Source organism: Falco biarmicus, chromosome Z (assembly GCF_023638135.1).
Source record: "Falco biarmicus isolate bFalBia1 chromosome Z, bFalBia1.pri, whole genome shotgun sequence".
NCBI classification, from domain to species: Eukaryota; Metazoa; Chordata; class Aves; order Falconiformes; family Falconidae; genus Falco; species Falco biarmicus.
In genome coordinates, this window is record NC_079311.1 from 80,474,137 (window position 1) to 80,495,264 (window position 21,128).

General features: G+C 42.1%; 1 protein-coding gene across 1 annotated transcript in view; it reads left to right on the forward strand.

Annotated features, from left to right (window-relative positions):
* DCC (DCC netrin 1 receptor) overlaps positions 1-21,128 on the forward strand; it is a 554,206-nt gene that overhangs the window by 266,659 nt on the left and 266,419 nt on the right. Inside the window, exons 4-5 of the mRNA XM_056325745.1 lie at positions 3,448-3,598; positions 3,964-4,100. Of these exons, the coding sequence (XP_056181720.1) occupies positions 3,448-3,598; positions 3,964-4,100 (288 nt within the window). The remainder of the gene's footprint in view (positions 1-3,447; positions 3,599-3,963; positions 4,101-21,128) is intronic.

Sequence of the window (21,128 nt, forward strand, 5' to 3'; positions counted from 1 at the left end):
CCCCCAGAGGAGAGGGTGGTACCTTTGGAGACTCCTTGGTTCCTTGCAAGGTTACATCCCAGTTACTGAGCTCTGGTTTTTGAGCACCTCAGTCTTTCGGCAGGTGGTACCCAGCCAGAGGTGGTGGGATGCCGACTGCCATGGTCTGATAGCACGTCCAGCCTCCTCGCTAGCGTTTCCTACCGTGAAAGCTGTGGTTTTGCTTTGTGATGTTTAACCAAAACCTTTTGGTTATTCCATCCAGACACTTCTGATAGCAAACCTGATGCCAGCTTTTGCCTCGAGCTTTCCCTGGGCTGTGTTCAGCACCAGCTGCCAGCCCTGATGCCCAAGGGCACAGCTGCTGCCTCCCAGGATGCTCAGCCCTGGCTAGGGACTTGCCTAGAATAATGTCCCAGGTCTGATCTGCATGGATTTCAAACCCACAGCTCTTTTCCTCCTCTTTAGTTTTGGAAAAGAATAAAGATATTTGCTTTTCTCCTTCCTGTAGCAATTATTTTCTTCAACTCTTGATGCAGCTTTAAGCTGCTGACTTTGGCCATACTCAACTGGGAATCAGGCAGCAAAACATTGATTCACAGCTGGCACATCTGCTTTCTGTTTGCTTTTGAGCTGTGTTTCTAGATGGCAGAGGGATGCAGAGGTGTTATCACCTTTCCAGCGAGCAGCTACATCGTTAAGGGAGTTCAGGAAAGTTCAGATAGGAGCTGAGGCTTCTGTTTTGTGAGTCATGAATGGAGCAAGAGATGGAAAAGGCGAAGAGCAGGGAATGGCAGTGCTGTGGCAGAGAACAGGACCCAGGCAGGGGGCATTTCCCTGCGGAGCAGTGAGCAGCAGCCAGCCCTGGGCAGTGCCAGGCATGCTGGAGGGGAAAGGAGCCGTCCGAACCCTGAGAAAATGTTGGGAAAAGGAGCTAAGCAGGAGATGATGATTTTAAACATCAGCTTCAGCGGGGATGAAAGCAGAGCTATGTTACAGGCATGTGTAGTGGGGGTGTTTTCTCATATGAAATACAAAAGTAATTTGAAATATTGACTAGTTGAAAATTTAGACTGAAGCATTATTGACAATTCCGGTTAACAGATCCCCAAACAATAATAATAATAACAATAATAACTTTATTATTATTATTATTAACAACAACAACAACAATAATAAAGCTCACCTACCTTTGTGTGTCTGCTGTCGCCTGCCATTCCTGTCTAACGATTTGGGTCTGGGTTTGGTGTTGGATGGTGACTTTCCCTTTCCAGTGTTCAGCAGTTTCTCACGTTGGCACCGTCTCAGTCTAACCTTGGCCTCAGTCTAGCTGTCTGCCTGCATGCCTTAACGCTAACAGTTTTGCTTTCTTTGGGATGTTCACTCAATTGCATCCCTCAGGAACATCCAAAATCTTGCCAGGGGAAAAAAATAATAAATAGAAGAGAGAGGAAAAATCCCAGATAAAATAATGTTGTGTTTCATTTTGGTTGAAGGATGGGGTTGCTGTAATCTATGCTAGTTATGAGCTGATCTTCAGGCTGTTGGCAGAGTTATAGTGAGAACATTATTTTCATTGGAGGAGTGGAGGCAATAGTGATGTCTCATTAATGTTGTTTCTGTCCCCAGTACAACAAAAACGTATTTCACGTCACTGTAAAATGTGGATGAGCTGTCCTGCTTTTTTACAAGTACAGAGGAGCAATACCTATTGAGCTACTTGTGTGTGGTTTAGGATTGTGCAGCTTTGTCTAATACCTAGCCTATACCAGCTTCAGAATTCCATTTATTCTGGATGAATTTGAAGAACCATCTCAGCCAAACATATCCCTATAAAGCCTATGGTTTCAATTATCAATCATCTCCTTTTTCTAACTTCAAATTTCATCATCATTGATGTAATTTTCCTTATATTTTTATTGCTGCCTGTCTTACTGCTGCTCACATCTTGCATCCTGACTAGGATTGTGATTTTAATCAGACAACCTCTCCGTGGTTTCAGACCTAAGTGCTTCTGCAGGGAAGGAGACGCTTCTGTGTCGAGATCTGGATGCTGCTCACAGGTTTTATTTTACTTTCTGGGTTTGCATATCTGTTTCCATCTTTGGACAACTGACTTCAAAAGAAGAATCTAAACAAACCAAGCAAAACTAAACAAGCAGACAGAAAAACCCTTTGGTTTTCTGCCAGTTAGCTATGGCGTATTTATATGTGTATATCAAGGTAGTATGTGTGCTTTGATTATTGAAAGAGACACCAAGAAATTCACAAGCGTCACTGTGATCAGCTAAGGTGTCTTCACAGATTGAAGCCGCCGAGTTGTGTGGGGCAACTCCTGCATCCGTTGCACTTGCCGATGGCTGGGATTTGCGCATCCATCTGGTTCCAGTAGGCACTGGAAAGATGCTGTTGTTGGAAAACCATACCGAATGCATACAGCTAGTTACAGTTTCTTTCTACTTCTACAGCAGAAGCAGTCTTAATTACTTGGAGATGATCCTGGGAGATATCGTAGCTGTTAATTTGGTGGGAATATTCATTTATATTGTGTAATTTTTTGGTGTTTGTGTCAGGAAACAAGGAATAATGTTTAATGGCTGCAGTCCAGCCCATTTGTGTCAACATCTGTGATAAGAAAATGAAGTTGCTTTCCAGGGAAGGAGCAGGCCATTAAAAAGCAAACAAACCCGACTGGTTTCCTTGGCCTGTTTGCTGGAATTTCAGGCAGGGTGGGTGGCATTTGGGTCTGGGATGTCCCCGGTCAGTGGTGGCGCACCCAGGGCAGTCGGAGGCAGAGGTTTAGCTCACCCTGAGCTCAGCTCAGCTGCCCACGGATGGGCATCCAGGTCTGTCCGGGACAGCCTCCAGCGCGCGGGGTGTCCTTCAGTCAAGGAAAGGAGAATCTGGGGCACTAGTCTTTTTACATATTCCTTCTCAATTCAGATTTTTCTAAATTATTCTGTTCTGCATTTCCTGTGGTTTCCCATGTTTCCTTGAAGCTTTCCTTGGCTTGCCTCACCTACTGTATTTATGAACTCCCCTCTTGCAACTCCAGAATAGTTTCATTAATCCAGTACCGCTCTTAACCTTATGTATATCTATCTTTTCTTGCCATGGCTGTGCCTTTTCCTGTGGCTTTCCAAGACCTGACTTTAATACCAGGCTATAAAAAGCCCTTTCTCGCTTTCCCAAAAGCTGCTATTTTTCTGCCTTCAAATTGCTCCCTTGGGTTCAACCTGTAAGCAGCTCGAAGATTGCCATTTGATACACTTTTTATACATCTGTACAATGATTTTTCTACTTTTCCCATCAGTAAGAATCTGTGAAAGCCCCGGTCTCATGGGTCCGTTATTGATCAGTCATTTTATATTCCCCATTCCCGACAAAAATAATGTTTTATTCCGTTACGTTGGGGTTTTTTTGTTTTTTTTTTTTAAGGGATAACAACTGTCTCTTTTGCTCTCGTAGATCCAGGTTTGCACAAGCAGCAGTTTTTCCTGCAGCGACCGTCGAACGTGGTGGCCATGGAAGGGAAGGATGCTGTTCTGGAGTGCTGCGTTTCTGGGTACCCCCCTCCTACCTTCATGTGGCTGCGAGGAGATGAAGTGCTCCCCATCAGGTATCTCAGCCCTTTGGGGGTCGTGTGGGTAACGCCATATTTCGTTGAGCAAAGCAAAGGGAAACCACTGAGTAACGTTTTAAGGGCAGTGGAGTGGGCTTGGGGGGGATGAGATTATCCTCTTAAATGATAGTGGTGCTGGATGCGTCTTCTAACCTGCTGCTGTAACTCATCTCCGCACCAAATCTGAGGGTGGAATTTGATCGTAAATGTCACCTGGCTGGTGTTTAAAATGGAAGCGTAAAGCTATTATCAGCAAAGATCATGGCTGAGAATTACTTAACGGCATAATTTACTTGGTGTATTTTTCTAGATGGAGAAGAGCGCCTCTAACACACTGCTGACTTGTGTTATCCCTGTTTCAGGTCCAAAAAGTATTCGTTACTGGCTGGGAGTAACCTCCTCATATCCAACGTGACTGACGACGATTCAGGGACGTACACGTGCGTAGTCACCTACAAAAATGAAAACAGCAGCGGCTCCGCAGAGCTGTCGGTGATGGGTGAGTATCTGGCATGCGCCCGCTTTGTTTTTCCAACAACGTTTGCAGTTAGTCCCTTCTCCAGAACACCTGACTTTTCAAGATTCCCATAAATGCAAACTGTGGGAGTCCCTTCCCTGCTTTGGTTCTGATTTTTATGTAGTTGAGCCCATGGAAACCCAAGTCCTGTGAATCTTTGAATGCTTCCCACCATGCCCAGTAGCCTTGCTGTTACCGAGCATCTTCTGCTATCAGATGCTAAATGCTTTCTGTACGTGGTCCTTTCCCTTTATTTCTCTTCTGAAGCCTTATTTTTAGCATTCCAGTGGGTGTCCCTGTTCATGATATCAAGCACAGTGAGTTGAAAATTAGATTGGTAGCTGGTTTTGTGGGTTTTGTTGTGTGGTTTTGGTTTTGTTTTTTTTTTTTTTTTTTTTTTTTTTGTGTGGTGGTGTTTTGTGGTTTTGTTTTGGTTTTTTTTAGCACCCTGAACAGTCAATATGGTAAGAGAAGAAAATCAATGTATCTTCTCATCAAATTAACAAAAGTCCAAGTTAAATTCCTGGAGCTCCTGTCTCGGCAGTGATTCTCTGAGTGTTCCCACTGTTAAATCTTCTGAAAGCGCCCCCCTAACAGAACCTGCTTTCCCCCACGCTCCTTCCTCATGGCAAATATTAATGGAATCCAAAAAGTTTTTTAATCTAATTGCTGCCTTTCTTTCTTTTTTCTTTATTTAAACCATTGAACAATAGCAGGGTACATTAGTGTTATTCAGTCATATCTAAGGAACAACACCGTTAATACTTAGTCAAACAATAACGTGTTTCAATGTGTTGTTCATTTTGCATTCTGGCTTTAAAGCTTATGCATGAAAAGTACTTTCATTAGTGAATAAAGCCTTAATTTGGATTATAGGATATTCACCGCTTGTATAACAATATCCTTTTATCAAGCCATAATAAAATGGAATAATTACTGGTGATGGAGGGTTCATTTCTATTTCTTTAGTTACATTAAAGTCATACATTGTTTCACTGGTTAAAAACAAAACCGTGGCTTTATGATTGTGGAAGTTCATGTATTATGGAATTGGTTTTATTATAAGGAATCAAACCCTGTAAAGGCAGGTGAGAGTTTGGGCGGTATGCTTTATTTACCTCACTGAAATATGTGGATTTCAACTCTAGCGTGCAGCAGGTTGGCTGCAAAATAGAAATAAATGTCACGGGTTTTTTTCCCCAGCAACAGATTGCAGGATCTATTGGTAAGAGCAACTGTGGCTTGGAGGATTGTGGCAGAGATTATTGCATAGATCATTTCTGACCGTGCAGTTCCTGTGAAAATTAATAAGAGTTTTGCATCCAAGTCGTTTATGGACCTTTTAAAAAATTTATCCCTGTCTGCATTCTGTCGGCGCTGCATCTAGCTTTGGCTTCATCACACCCTCTGCTCTAAGTGTCATGTCGAAGTTAAAGGTACATGAATTTTCATCCCCATTGAGAGCTGCTTGCTGGCAAGATGACCCAAGTGTTAAGATGAGTGTAAGATGATGAAAAACTCCAAGAGGAGACGACGGAGTGCCAGGAAAGTCCTAAGCATGAAGCTAAACAGACTCAAAGATGGAAGCTGCCACCATTGCTGGCCCCTTGCAGTCTCAAGGGGAAACCAAAACTGCATTGCCGTGGCACGATGCGACTGTATTCCCCTTGTGGGAGGGTGAAGGATTTATTGGGTGAAGTTTCTGTCCACGTATGGAATTCACAAATACAGAACAAATGAGGGGGGGGGGGGGGGCGGGGAAAGAGTTTTAAGTTTGTAAGTTAGGCACAATATTAATGTCCATTTCTTATTTTCACGTGTGCATCACTCATTTGTGACGCTTACCTGAAAAAGAAACATGGTGTTCATGTATATTGGATGACATGACTAAGCTGGAGGGATGATGACAGCAGTCCCCTGATACCTGTCTTTCCAGAACGATGTACCAGGGTTAGGAACTTGCTCGGAATGGGTTTGGTTGTTGAATCCATCCTTGCCAGTTGGAAGCCCTCAAATGCACAGAAGTTTCTCGTGTAATCGTAATATCTCATAAACAGACTACTTAATTGTTAGGACTATTTTCTTCTTTGGCTGGATACAGATGCAGATATTTCTGTGTGTTTCCTTAAGAGTTCGTGTGCTTGTTTATTTAACAAAGTGTAAATTGCCCATCTGTGTTGCGTTGTAAGACTTACATTAATATTTTTTTTAATGTTGGTGTACCCTGTTAACGTATCTATAGTGCAAAGGGGGATAAATGAGGCGTTTGCAGTCAGAGTGCAAAAGAATTTTAACAGTCCAATAATTATCTCCTCTGAAGCCTGAGCAGACATCATCAGATCAAAGTTACTTATATCACATGGTAACAAGATGCTTTTGATCTTTTAAATAATGAGGCTATTTGCAGGAAACAGAGTGCCTTTCACAATGGAGTTCCTGTGAGTTCTTCTAAAGAGCTAAAAATAGCCACTTCTGCATTGGACATAGGTCTGAAATTGCAAAAGGTGACCAGATTTGCAAGAAGAGAGAATATATTTTGCAACGTTTAAATTTTGTATCATGGCCTTTCGGCAATATTTTCACCCCATCTCCACGCGTGATGAAAATGAAGAGGTGCAGTGCAGTGTACCTGGTTACTATGTAAATCATCTATGTGCTCGGGGGCTTGAGAGCTTAGTGTTTCAACAAATGTTTGAAGATGATGGAACGTGTTAACCAGTGTCAACTACAATTATTTTCTAAATATTGTCTAGCTTTCAGAAGTGTATTTTGGGCTTGCTCCCTTTTGGCTTCTGTGGGTTTTTATATAGCTTTTCTGTTTCGTGCGGTGTTAAATGAAACTGAAAACTTGCTTAGCTGTTTTGGCATAGGATCACCCCTGCCCCAACTCCTGAATGTTCTGAAAGTGACGTAAATCCAGAAAAAAGTTTTCTGTACCCTGTTACCTGCTTGTGGGAGCTCACTCCCATTGCAGCCCGGATAAATGCCTGGGGTTTCGGGTTCTGGGAAGGATCTAATTGTAGAAAACCAGCTTTCTGTAGGTGATCGTAACTGAATTGATCGATTTGGTGATAGATTGTCATGCGTTATTTATTTTTCTTCCTGCTTAATATTTGGGTTGTCCCTTAATTGCAGCGAAGAGCAAATTAGAATTGTACTGATACTACAGGCAAGAGCATCGCGTCTTCCAAGAGCTGAGTTTTGTCCAATGTTATTTGCATAATACTGCATATATTCAGAATTAAAGTATCAATGCTTTTTAATTGGGCAGCTGTTCTTAAATGGATCAAGACTGAGCTCATTTCCACCCACTCCTTAAAATGTCCTGTAAGGAAGAACAGAGAAAGTAACAGTTTTCCATTAGCATTGGGTCAGGAATGCTGGTTTGAGATACTTTTAGGTAAATGCCTAATAGTAAGAATAAGCAGTAGCAAAAAGCAAAAAAACCCAAACAAACAAACAACAACAAAAAAACCCCCACAACCCTGAATCTGGAAGACAGTGTTTGCAGAAAAACACTGCTGCTAATTTTTACCAAGCATCTGTATGTATAAGCTCCAAATGACTTGACTGCAATTTGGAAGCATTTTTTTCCTATGCAAATGCCTTTTCCTAGAGAGTTTTTCATCCAAAGCAATTTTAGTACTAGTTTTGGTTGCCATTGTGGATGAAAAGCTACATTAAAGGTAAGGCCACGTGAGGAGCGATGATAAGCACCGCGCATCTCTGTCAAATCAGTTTTACTTCTGACTCCGCCGCATCAATTCCTGTAGCAAAATGTTGGGTTTTTTCAGAGATCAAGGTCAGGGAAAGTGCTGAGGAAAGCAGGGGCAGATCTGTCGTGCTGTGTGAATCACTAAGGTAGCGAGTAGGATTAAGAGGGAAGCCTGCATCACCATAACGTGGCATGCCACGGCAGTGAAAGCGTGACAAATGAGATGCCTTCGCACGCTGCCTCTGCGCGCGCCAGCAGAGCTGCTCTCCCACAAATGCCCCAGGCCTGAAAGATTTACAAAAGGACTTACCCTCTGCCGCTGGTGTTAAACCCAGCGACGTACCCTGGTGGTAAATGATCACTGAAAAATATTTTCCAGAATAGGGAGGATTACCTGCTGATAGAAACCTGTGGAGAAGCAGGCAGGTGTCGGCAGTGGATGGACGCAGTCTTGGTGAGCCCAAGAAACGTTGAGTAACCTCTGAGGATCTGTCTCTGTCATCCCATGCTGCGGGGAAGTTAATTTTACTCATGTCTTGCTATCTCGTTGAAGAAAGCAAGCCCAGAAGAGGCAATTTAATTATCCTCTGCTCCGAGTTTCAAGTTCCTTATGGAGCAGGGCATATCTATATGGGAGCTGATGGGGCAGAGCAGCACTGTAATCCATGATAAATCTTGGGATGGTTTGAGGCAAAAATGAGACAAATAAACATGAACCCCGATCTCTCCCCAGAGCAAAGGCTGCCTCTCTCCCATTCATTTTGCTGATGAATTTTGATAGTGAAAAGTGCTTCCATGCAAACGGCAACGTTGATACCATCCATTGTATTTCTTGTAGGTATAACTTTGAGTCTGTGCCGTGGCAATGTAGGTGTCCCATCCCTACAGCTCCTCTCTCAAGTCAAGCAGTGTCCAATGTGTTGTTCCGACTCCCCTTTCCCAGAAGGCTGATGGAGCTTGTGGTACCTATTTCTCATTGAGACAAAAGAGGAAAATGAGCGGCACGGTCACCTGGAAATATGGAAGCCAGATATTTAGACCAGGCTTTGAGAAGAAGCTTTTTTTCAGGGTATTGATGTGGGGCAGGCAGCCCAGCCTCTGTTGGCAGTGCTGGGTTTACCTGCTGGAATGGAACCAGGCTTTTGGAGATGAAGGTGATGGACTAATGGGTCAATAGCTCCTTCTGTGCTCACATCCCTTTATTTAGAGAATTGCAAAAATGTATTACCTAATCAATAGCGTTCAGTGCAGTGGTGGTTGGTTGTGTTGGGTTTTTGTTTGTTTTTTTTTTTTTGTTTGTTTGTTTGGTTGGTTTTTTTAATCCAGGAAAAATATCTTTGGAGAGTGTATCAAATGAATTTTATTCAACTGAAGCGGAAATGTTTCCTTTTGAAACCGCTGCGTTGCTGATGGAGAGTGTGGTGTGCGTGCACGGCCCTGAATGCAAGTAGCGACAGCAAAATGATGTCACGGGGGTACCCTGTAGCCCATGTCAAAAGTATTTCCTTGAAGGATTTTTTTTTTTTTTCTCTCTTAAGGACAGGTTTTTATTCCAAGTTCCTCGGTTTCTCTTGATCTCGGGTTTGTTTTCCCTTCTGGAGGGTTGCCCTTGAAAAGTGGAAAAGCATAAGGGTGGCAACAGTTTCAAAGGATGGGGGGGGGGGAGGGGGCTGTCCTTGCTGAGCCTGGTGTGTGAAGAGTATTTTATTAGTAGGACACTTGAAAACGGGGTACAGGGTGGCATCTGCCTGCCTAAATGCCCAGCACTTCAGCTGTCATGCTGAGTCAGTGCAGAGTTCTGCAGGAATTTTTGCAGTTTTCCTTTTACATGTGAACAAGCTTGACATTATGGTGCTTTTTTATATATCTATATCTATCTCTGTATCTTAAATTCCATAAAGCAGTTCAGCTAAGCAGTCCCAGCAGCACCACTGGCTTGTCCAGCACCCTCAATGAGTCAAGAAACTCATGTCATGACTGAGTGCCCTTGAGACAGACAAAATATTGGCATAGGGGTGAGTGGTGACATCACTGCTGCAAATTTAAAGCTGATGAAATTGGTTTTGCTTTTTAAACAGCGTTAAATGAACCTGCGGAGCTTCCTGTTAGAACGTGGCCTTGGGGCCAAGGGATTTCCAGCCCGATTTCAAGATTTAGCATTGTTTTATCGAGTGTGGGCATATTGAACACCAAAGAAAATAGGGTTTCAACAGGGTCTCGTGTGTGACTGTGGCTTTATATAAAAAGAGAGATCTGTGTATATATATTTATATATATATATATATTTGTGTGTGAGGAAGTCAAGGTTGACTCAATCCTTTATGGGAAGAAGCATCCACTTCTGTGTAATAATTATTAGGCATTTTATATATATATATTATATATAACATCTACATAATATATATATGTATAATATAACATCTATATAATAATTAATAGGCACGTCTTATGCTGTACTTATTTACCATAAAGTTTCTCCCAGCTTACTTGATACTTTTGATACAGTTGATGCAGTCTGATCGAGAACTTCCCTATAGGTTTGGGTATTTATTTCCCCTCCCCCCTCCCCCCCCCCCCCCCCCCCCCCCTTGATGTCTTATTTTGCTTTTAGAGCAGTTGAAAGAATTTTGTTCTGAGTGTTTTTGGGTTTTTCCCCTTGAACGGGGTCTGTGAATGATGAGGTGAATGCCTGCTTGCAGGCAAGGAGGAGCTCATCGCTGTAATGGTGTGCGATTGAAGGACCGTCAGGTAATTTTTATTGCCACGGATGGAATAGAAGCTGAGTGCCTAATTCAGACCATTCTGGAAACGTAATTCATGTCAATGCATCACGAGTATCAAGCACTTATTCAGCACCTGACACTTGTAAAAAGCAGTTGAGTGAATCTCTTAATGTTGCCGTTTTCTGATAATGGTGTTTAAATTCAATCCTATTAAAAATAAATACACCTAACAAGCTCTGCGATACTGGTGCTCACTTGGTTGCTCATAGGAAAATTGCTGTGTTTGGGTGTGATCTACAGGTTTACGTTTAAATATTCATGCAGAAACCCCTTTGAATCCAGAGGCAGATGAATGCTGGAGGCTTAATGATACCAGATCTCCGCATAATCTGCTTTTAAAATTTTTAATTTTGGGGATCAGCTTGCACAAGTTGCAGAGATATTCTGCCCAGGAGCTTTTGATGTGGACTCAGTGAAAAGTCTTTGGGGTAAAACCCAAACTGTGGTGGGTCAGCTTGACCTGCGGTGACTTTTTGGAGCTGAAGTGCCCATTTGAGGGTCTCCTTTATAGGTCCAGTGCCTTTTTTCAAAATTTTTCAAAACCACCGAATATCTCCTTTGAAATTGAGTTGTACAGAAGGTGCTGGAACCATGGTGGGATGTCAGGCTCCATTGGACGATGTGGGGCTTTTGCGCGGAAGGTAGTGGGAAGAGCTTAACTTCAGTGGTAGGACTGAGCCATAGGTTATGCCAGAAGACCTAGAGCTGCTCTTTCAGCAATTTTTAATGGATGTTGGGATTAAAACCCCACGTATCTTCTGTATAAATCTCCTGGTTTTCAAAAGCACTATTAATTTATTTATAAAATTATTTATTTATTACTTTATAATTGTGGCAGTGTCGCATAACGCCAGTTACTGCATTTTGATATTTATAGCTAAGTATGAATCAAGTTTCTCTTTTCAGAGAGTTCAACGGGATAAGACAAAACACAAGGAAACCCAGGGAATATGTATATTTTCTGCCACTGTGCAGTTCCTTGGCTGTGGCATCTGCTTGTAGCATTCAGCTGCTTCTGTGAACATTTAATAACAAGGCTAGGAATCCTTCATAGTATGGTATAATAATTTATACATTAGCGTGGTTTAGCACCCTGCTATTTCCAATATGGCGAGCATGTTGTATACTTTCTTAAAAAATGGAAAATGACAAGGAAAGAAGACACAAATGAAATGAGTTTCCCCATATTGCTGGCCAGGTTTGAGAAATAAAAACAACAGATGTCTGCATACATTTTAAACAGCGTGTTTAAAAAAAAACAACAGCAGCCCACAAAACAAAAAAACAAAACAGTTGTTTGTTTGGGTTTTTTAGAACTAAATGTTTTAGGCAGAAAGCTTCCTTGGAGAGGAGTGACTCCCAGTGCTTAATCTGACCCTTGGCTGTTCAGCTCTTTCTAGTCCGTTTCTTTGTCTCAATGGAGTGAATAGCTGGGTTACTTCCGAGAATCATGTTTTCCTTCTTGTACTATAAATCGAGAACTGCATGAATACATATTGTAAGGAGAGAAGGAGTTTCTTTTGCCCTTGGAGTGGTTTGTGCTTTATTCCCAGGCTCACCAGAGCACTTTCTGCAGCAAAGTACTCGAGAATGAAGTCACAGCCTGGTACTTGCAAAAGACGGTCAAAGTACATAATCTCATTGCAAAGCGCACTCATGTCATTTAAAAATAAATACATTTGGTCCATGTATTACGATCCCTTTTAGTTGAAACATGTGTTGTATAGCCTTTAGGAACAGAGTGCGCAGGCAGTTAGCAAGCACGTGTAAGTGAGAGCAGATGCAGCCGTGTGGCCATGGGGTGGGCTGCGACTTCTCTGAGTCTCTTCCAGACTGATTTTCATCATCCCTTTTATCATTATCAGAGTAGTTCTGTTGGTGGAGGGCAAATTTATTTTTTTTTTCTTCTTCTCTCTCTGAAGCATCACCTCTTTAAAATCAGAGGTAAGGCAGAATTTTGCAGGTAAGAGGAAAGCTGGCATCGCTGCATTTACGTGCTGTTTTAATTCCCTGCGCGCTCTGTGTATGACATGAGATGAGTGGCAGCGTTCATGAGAGGTTTGGGTTTCTTTTTTGTTCCCTTTGCCTTCTGGCTCTGATTTGATTATTGCTTATAAAAGGTCCTAACTGAAATGAACGGTGAACTGCACTTTGTTATGGCGTAGTTCCCATTCAGCTCTGTAGTTAACACAAATTAATGCAGCTGTCAAAATTCAGTTATTAAAAAAGAAGGCAGGAGAGTGACCGAGACTGAAAAATATCTGTGACTCATAACAAACGTATCTAAGCGGTATTCCCATGGCTTTTCCCAGCTTTTGCTATTTTTCAGATTCCAAAAAGTGTTTTATGTTGCCTTCAGTGATACACTTGCTGGGAAAGTATTTACAGCTAACGGTCGTGGTGATGCGTTGAACCACTTGGTGCTTTGAGACGACTCAAATTCAGCATGTGAAATATGTATTTTCCGCTTGCGAGGGAGAGGATCTCAAAAGTCTTTTGAGCAAATGGTTCCGATGAGTTTAACTAGAAAATATTGAGCAGAGTGTAGAACAGGCTTGCTATGAGGTGCCTGGGTTAATGTGTACATTTATTAGTTCAGACAAACAGTTCGCTATGCCGGGGGAAGGAGCAAACTCAATTTAGACACTGACTGCGTCATCGTTCATAGGAACTGCATAAACAAGCTGGCACTGAATTTGCTGTGACTGCTAAATAATTGCAGCTTTTGAAAGAACAGGATTTCTTTTTTTCTTTTTTTTTTTTTTTCCTCAGTGCCCAAGGGAGATGTTCAACACCAGCATAAATTCTTTCTCATAAGTATATTTAGATATATAGTTAGACAGTTAACAGAAAAGTACTTGTGGTGTTCTTGTAGTTCTGGATCTTACTGTAAAGTCAGTTTTCTAGCATGGTCCTGGACTCTGGAAAAGCTGCTGGAGTTTTCCTGTGGAGAATGGATGCAGCCAGACAGCACATGGTGCTGGCATTTATTAGAGGTGCGCACAGGCACTTAGGATTTCTGTGACATCCCAGCTTCACCCAGCAGCAGAGTGACAGTGAGGACACCAAGCACATCACCCCAGCCAAGCTTGCTTCATTCTCACCGTGGCAGCAACTACAGGTTATTTGAAACAACCACTGCCCATCGAGGGGTGGGCGCTGAAAATAATAAAAGCACGTTCAGTCAAACCCAGATTTGAAAATATGCAGCATTTCTAACGTTTTAAATAATTTCAACTTTAGTTTTGTAGGACTTGTCTGGTTGACATCTATTAATATTTTTTTTTTTCTATTGCCTTTTAAACCTTGGAGGTATATTGCCTATGCACAGCCTGGGGTTTGCGAGCAACCTTTTGTTACAACTTTGTTAATTAAAAAATGGCATCACGAGTGGTTTTAACCACCCTTTTATACGTAAGAGAAGAAACCAAGAACTCAAATTTGTTTTTGTGGAGAAGGTAATGTCTTCCAGATGCACGGCAAGGGATGTAACATGGAGCTGAGATGTTATTTAAAAAGGCTGGAGCTCTTTGTCGTTTGGGAGGGTCGAGTTCAGTGTCTTGTCACCAAGAGCTGAAAATAAATTTGTGCGTGTCCCTGTGAGCAGTTTGAGCCTGAGCTCTGGATCAGGGTGAACTGGAAGGAAAACATCCCTTCTGATGTCTGTCAAGCTGGACTGAGAGGCAATCTTGGAAACAATGAGTAAATACCGCGTGTCCTGTCTCTGCATGAGTTGTGCCAATGGAGCAGCACAGATTGAGCTGTGTTGTGCCGAGACTGACACACGGTTTATGTTTGGGATCAAAGGGCTTGGACCGACATAATTTTTTTTCCTAGGACCTTTTGTAAAAGCCAGAATAAGAGAAGAGGACAAAATAATCTAGATACTTCATTCAAACCCTTGTCTTTATTGGCATGCGGTTTTGGGGATGAAGATGATGTGGGGAGGAGCTCTCCTTGCCGTTTTTAAGCTGATTCCCTCTGATTTTGGTAGACAGCCACCCACAGAAAGGAAAAGTCCAGCAAAACCAGAAAATGTAGCTGGTCTTGCTGGTTCTGACCTGTGTTCCTGCCCTCTCTGGGTAGGGCAGTATTGCTCTATCCATTACCGAGACCCTTATCCCAGGGTTGAGCTGTTTTTAAAATATTTTATTGCAGCTGCCTCTTTCCAAGCAGAAAAAGATGATTGGAAAAGTTCAACTGTTTGGCCAAGGTGGACTTCTGAAAGAGGGTGGAAGGAGGAGCGGGGGGGCTGGAGGATGGAAAAAAACCAAACCCATGGAGGGGAGGAAAGCCCTGCAGCACTTCTGGGAGGGAAGACAGATCTCATTTCTACATGGTGTCTGGGATGGAACTACACATCTTCTTAATATTCAGGGTATTATTCAGGCTCCCATCTTGTTGGCATCCTTCTGGCGCTGGAGGCCATGGGGAAGATTAGCATACTGCCATGTGTTCCCCATGGGTCCATTCTTCCTTCCAAAATAATGTCTTTCTTAAAAAAAAAAACAAAAAACAACAGTCTAATAACGTGCATTTCTATTACTTTTCCCCCAAAATCTGACTTGTTAAATCGGTAAAGAGGACTGCAGACGTGTAGGATGCAATTAGCACACTGGGCTCTTTTGGGTTAGGCTAATTGTCATTGCTTCATGTTTACCTTTTCAACGTGCCTTTTTTAAATTGCTTATTGTACAAAAAGTGAGTTGGACTTCTACTGCCTTGAGCTGCTTGAAATATAGGTCTCCACCAAACAGGAGCTGTTTGAAGTCTGAAAATTAATCATTTATTAATGGGGGCATAGTAAAACTGTATTGATTGCAGCTAATATTTTTTTTCTTCCGAATTGGAGAAGTCTCAGAGGCTCAGAGTTGATTAATTTAGCACAGGGGCTGCAACAACTGTATTTACTTTATTGTGGCAACTGTATTACTTTAACTGTTACCGTCTTTAAATATTGGAAAAGTTTATTCATTGGTGGTGCAGATGTTTTTGATGCTTAAAGCCAAGAAAGTTTTAAGACTCAATGAAATTCTCAGATGCTTGAGCAGTGTATCTTTTCTTTTTAAAAAACAGCATTTTGAATATTTTTCCAATAGCTTTTTGCTCCCTTGGTTCATCCTAATCACCTTAATTTTCCTTTTTTCTTTATTTTTACATTCCTACCCTTGTATCATTTGCCCAAATCTTCAGTCACTAATTGACATTAATATGCAGCATGGAAGATTTCTCTGGTCATCTCTATGTACCGGTGCACGGACATCCATCTAGTAAATCCGAATTTTAATGTGAAGTTATTTTTTCTTTGACCTTTTCAAAATCTGTAGCAAACTTCCATTTTCCTGTTCCTTTTCCCACCATTGTGTGTGGATTAATGGAAGAAGAGGTGGCTATAGTGTGCAAAAAGTTTACTTTTTTGAAGATAATGGGAAATTATTGCCTATAAAGAAAAATGGAAGTAATCTTTTTTTTTTTTTTTTTCTTTTTTTGGTGATATCAGGTTGCTAGGAGAAAGAAGGTCATCCTCTGAGGTAGGACAGGGTCTGGAGGTAACTGCCAGACCGAGCCGGGTACCTCGTGTGTGTTGTCTTCCTGAGCTGCAGGAACGGGAGGAGAGGCAAAGCCCTTCAGGAGAAACCTCGTTGCTAATTGCATTCATACGCAGAGGATTGCAGAGCCAGCAGCTGTATGCACTCAGCTCTCCGCAGACTGTTGCTGTGCTTTATATCTAGGGAAATTACAACCCCCAAAAGTTGGTTGGGTTTTTTTTCGGTACCCACCTACACAGCTCATTTCTCGAGAGACCTGGTGCAAACTGCTGCTCCCCCACGTAAAAACCTGCTGTCCTTTGAGAAGTGCAAGATGCTGCTTGGTGAGTGGATGCTATAATAGCTATTCTCTGCCGATAAAATGATAAAAGGTGGTGCTCGTGGTCTTTTGCAAACCATAGCTGCCTGAGATGCAGTCAGATGTGCTCTCCCTGGCGAGGAGTGTCATGCAGGTGCTGCCGGACTGCTGGCGAGGCCAAGCCCGCGTGGCACAGGAAGGGTAGGAGAATCATCAAAAAGATGCATTTAGGGAAGAATTATAAAGATGGTAGGAACCGGGTGAGAGCAGAGTCCTGGAAACCACCGAAACCACTGAAGGAGGAAATTTCAAGAGGAGGAGCCAGTGCTGGAAATCATTGACAAGATTTGTAGGCTAGAAATAACTTCTGTGTTTGCTTTTCAGTAAATGCAAAAGGTTTTCATGGATTTCCCTGCTATCCTTGCTCCTTCTTTACTTTGTTTCTCACAAACCAGTTTTGGTGGTGGGGTTTTTTTTGTGTGTTTGTTGTGTGGTTTTTTTGTTGTTTTTTTTTTTTTTTTTTTTCCTTCAGATTTCCCTTTAATAATGTCAGGAGAAAAGGAGTGAAAAGAAGACTGGCCCTGTTGGATAAAGGGTTAAAGTGAAACTCTTCCACACCAATTTTTGCCTGCTGGAGTAACAGTCCCTTCTGCAGATGCCATGCCATGGAGCATTGTTTTGGGCTTATTTTCTTAAAAAAAATCTGCAGTACACTTAGATAATTCACAACTTTAAGCAGTCCCTGTCCCGGGACCATCGGTTAACGCTGAACGGGGACAACTTGTCCTTGCTCATGTCCTTTCCTAATATTTCTCTGGCTGAATAGAAGCATTTTCTACCATGACCAGCTAGGTGGATGAATTGCCTGGGAGTTGGGTTGGCCAAAGAAGCTGGGAGTTTCCATTCGGTACCATAGATGATGCTGCCAGGGAAGTATTCCTCTGGGAATAGATGGTGCAGCTGCATGGATAACACAGGTACCAAAGGTGGGTGCTGCAGGATGGTGGGTACGTCTGTGCTGGGGATGGAGGAGCTTCGCCCCTCCAAGAGAGCAGGACTGTGGTAAGCACGCTGCCTTCTATAGGAGCTGTAACATTAGGACCTCAGTTTGTAAAATCACATAGAATGGACAGTTAATGATACAATTTTGTTGGATGCTATAATCCATATGGATAAATGACTTGGTCAGGTGGAGCTGTAACTGAGACAGCCCTGCCTGCGGTGTGTTTTCACGCAGTGTTGTCACAGGCGGCTGAGATAGCTGCATCTATTGAATAACAATGCTTGTATTTGAAAAAAAAAACCTAACAACCAAACAACAAAAAAACCCCAACAAAACAGAAGAAGCTGGGCTGTCTTTCCTGAAGAAAAAAAAAACAAAACCCAAAACAAAACCAAAAAAACACACAAAAAAACCAAACAACAAAATGAAATTGTTTGCTTGGATATACATATTTTTAAAGGCAAGATTTTTTAAAATTAGATGAATATATGAGATTATTTAGGAAACTAAATGTGACTGCATGGTATTTTGAAGGCATGAACTGCTTTCCTAGATGAATAAGTCTATTTGTTTGCACCTGGCTCTGGTGTTTCTAGTGGAAGAAATCTTAATTTTCCTGACAAATATTGCTGAGATTTAGCATTTTCCCAGCGAGGGTTTGGATTTTGTTTTATTTCTTAAACTTACAATGGAAACCATCAAGACCATCTTCTTAAGCAAAAATAAACCAACAAATTTGGCGTACAAGAGAATGTACGGGAGCGAGATTGGAACTAGCCATTCCCCTCCTCCTTCAGCTTTTGTTAAAATTTTTTGAACAGCTCCTACTGAGAAAAGCAATTTTCTGCATAAGGCTTGACTTTTAGCAGGACCAGATCTTTTTTTATATCCACTGTTGCATTTATTCAGAGTTCTCTTCGTGTCTTCGTGTCTCGATGGATTAGTTGTTTTACAAGGTGTCACAGTTGTGCTGCTCCCCAGGTATCAGTTGGGAGTTACTCACTGTGTCCCAAACCCCCACGGGCTCAGCGTCACTGGAACCATGGCCAGGTTAGCACAGGGATGTCCAGGTTCCTCTGTCTCCCGGTGGGCTGCTAGCCATTCCCACTGGAAACCCTAGAGAGGCATCGTTTGGCTAATTCCTGGAAATGGAAAATATTCCAAGGAAGTGACGTGAGAGGGAGAGATCACACCACATCCCTCTGGTTTTACACAACCAAAATATCCACTGAGATCAGCGGGAGCCTTGTTTGTATCGGACCTGCAAGGTTTGAATCTTTCTCTGAGCAGCTTATGTGTGTGTGTAAGAGCATCTTTGTGAGGGGCTCTTGGATAAAAGCTCTTTTTCAGCGGAAACCACAATCCAGCCTAGTCCTTTTCCCTGCTTTTCTGTTTTCCCATCCCCATTCACGCATCATCCTCTTTGCAGTTGCCTTTGGCCTTGGTAAGTTCTTTTTAAAAGCAGAAATTATATTTATTCAGCGTTTGTACTTAGGTCTGCTTTGTGTCTTTGTTGTGCCACATTATCCTCAAATGCATCATTGAATCCAACGTTGAACATCTCTTTGGCTGTATATCTTTTTTTTTTAATAATTTGGGGTGGCAGACTGTTAACTTTGCTTTATCTGCATTCAAAACAAAAGGAAACCGAGGAGGAAGAAGGAACAGCTCAGCCGAGGAGAGAAGGTTTAGCAAGCAGGGCAGTGCTCAAGCAGATGCTGAGGCTCACACCTCTACGTCAGTCCTGCAACTGTAATAATATTTCATAATATTTCCCAGGACATACTTCTCTCAAGTCCACGGTGCCCATCAACCAGTAAATCAGAAAGAAAAGGTCCTCCATGTCCTGGTGGGGTAGAAGGGACCTCCCCACCTTATCCCCCAAAGTTTGGGGACGATGGACATCTCCTTGTCTTCAGGGTGCTGCTGGGGAAAGGGAGGATTTGGTTTTCTTTTAATGCAAGCAATTGCCATGATAGCCGGCTGTATAAATCCAGAACTTCATAGTATTGGGATGTAAAAAAAAAAAAAAAAGAAAAAGTATTTGAAAAGGTCATAAAGAAACCCTTTATTTTTTAATGCTTCATTTTTCATTTGAGAGTCTTAGCCTTCTGTAACAAAATTAAACCTAATTAGCAAGTCCTTAACCTTTACAAACAAGATTTATTTTTTTATTCTAAAATCATAATTATAAGGTCATATTATTTGTGGATTTATTAGACCTGGAAAAGTACTTCTGCAATAACAAAGATGATGCAGAAAGAAGTATTTTCTTAAGAATTCTCTTACTTTTTTTATTTTATTTTGAAGTCGAGTGCAGCAGAGGCGAGTGCTTTGCGGAGCTTTTTCTCCAGTGTGTTTCATACCTTGGAAAGGGCCCTTGTTTTCACTTTTTGTGATAAAAAATTCACGATGGCTTTAGTGGTAGGGATGCAGACCTACATGCTTCTTGCCCCACCGGTGTGACTGTCCTGCTTTGTTTGTTCTGTGCTGGTGCGGCGATTTGGTTTTTATTTGCAGCTGCTGTTGCATGTAATAAAACCCAGAGGAAACAATGCAGTATAGCCCACAGATACCGGGGGGTGGGAGGAAGCTTTCTGATGTCTTAAATTTGTCTTCAACAAGCACCTGCTGAAAACATTTCAATTAGCAAGTTGACCAAAATCAATTTCATAGGGATCGTGTTTGTCTCAGAGTGCTTTGCAATAGTTTTCTTTATAGGGTGGAAGTGTCAGATGTCTGTTGAACAACATGCTGGATCGCTGCAGCGTGTGGCACTGTTGGAATGAGTGCATGGAACCCTCAGTCCTCTTATTAACCAAAATAACCCTTCTGCTAATTGACCGTCCAGGTAGATGGCAACCTAAAATAGGCAATGAATCGGGTGCTGGGATCTAAGGTTGGCAGTAGCTCTGTCTCGCTCTCTCTTGATATAGAAGAGAGGTTTAAATATTGCAGCATTTTTCGTAGAGCAAGTCTCAAAGACGCTGTTGACTCCCAAGGCACCTCGACCAGGCACTGGGAGGATGCTCGGGGTGGCACCTGCGTTACTGGAGCATGGGAGTGTGACGTGGACCTGAATGAGAGAAGGGGTTCACCCTGTGCACCCATGAAAAAGCTATTAAAATCTCCTTGCAAGAAAGTAAAGGTTTTATCATATGATGTTGGTAGGATAAGGGTTTCCAGTTCTCTGCAGGTTGCCTCAGCTAGTGATGGGGAGTTAAAATTACAAAGTTCCTGGAATCCACATGTCTTGGAGATGGTTTTTAAGTTGTCTTCCAAATACTGAGACTGGGGTCACCCAAAAAAGACTAAAGTGCAATCCATCCCTGAGAGGCAAATAAGGGCTGTGGTTGATTTTATTTTATTATTTTTCCTCTTGACCTGCCTAGAGCTTTGAGTCTTTAACTCATGTTACATCCCATAAAGCGCAAAGCATTTCGAAGGATAAGGAATGTGGTAGCTTGCTGCATGTGGAAGTTTTCAGAGTAAAAGGGGTTGCCCTTTGCCTTTTTTTTTTTTTTTTTTTTTTTTAATTTTGGATTTAGGTACAGAAGTATGGTTTCAGGTATTTAACATGTTGATCATACGTGGCCAATTTGATGGGAAACCTGAAATGGCAGCAAAACGCACGTGGATGAGCACGTCGAGAGTAACCCGTA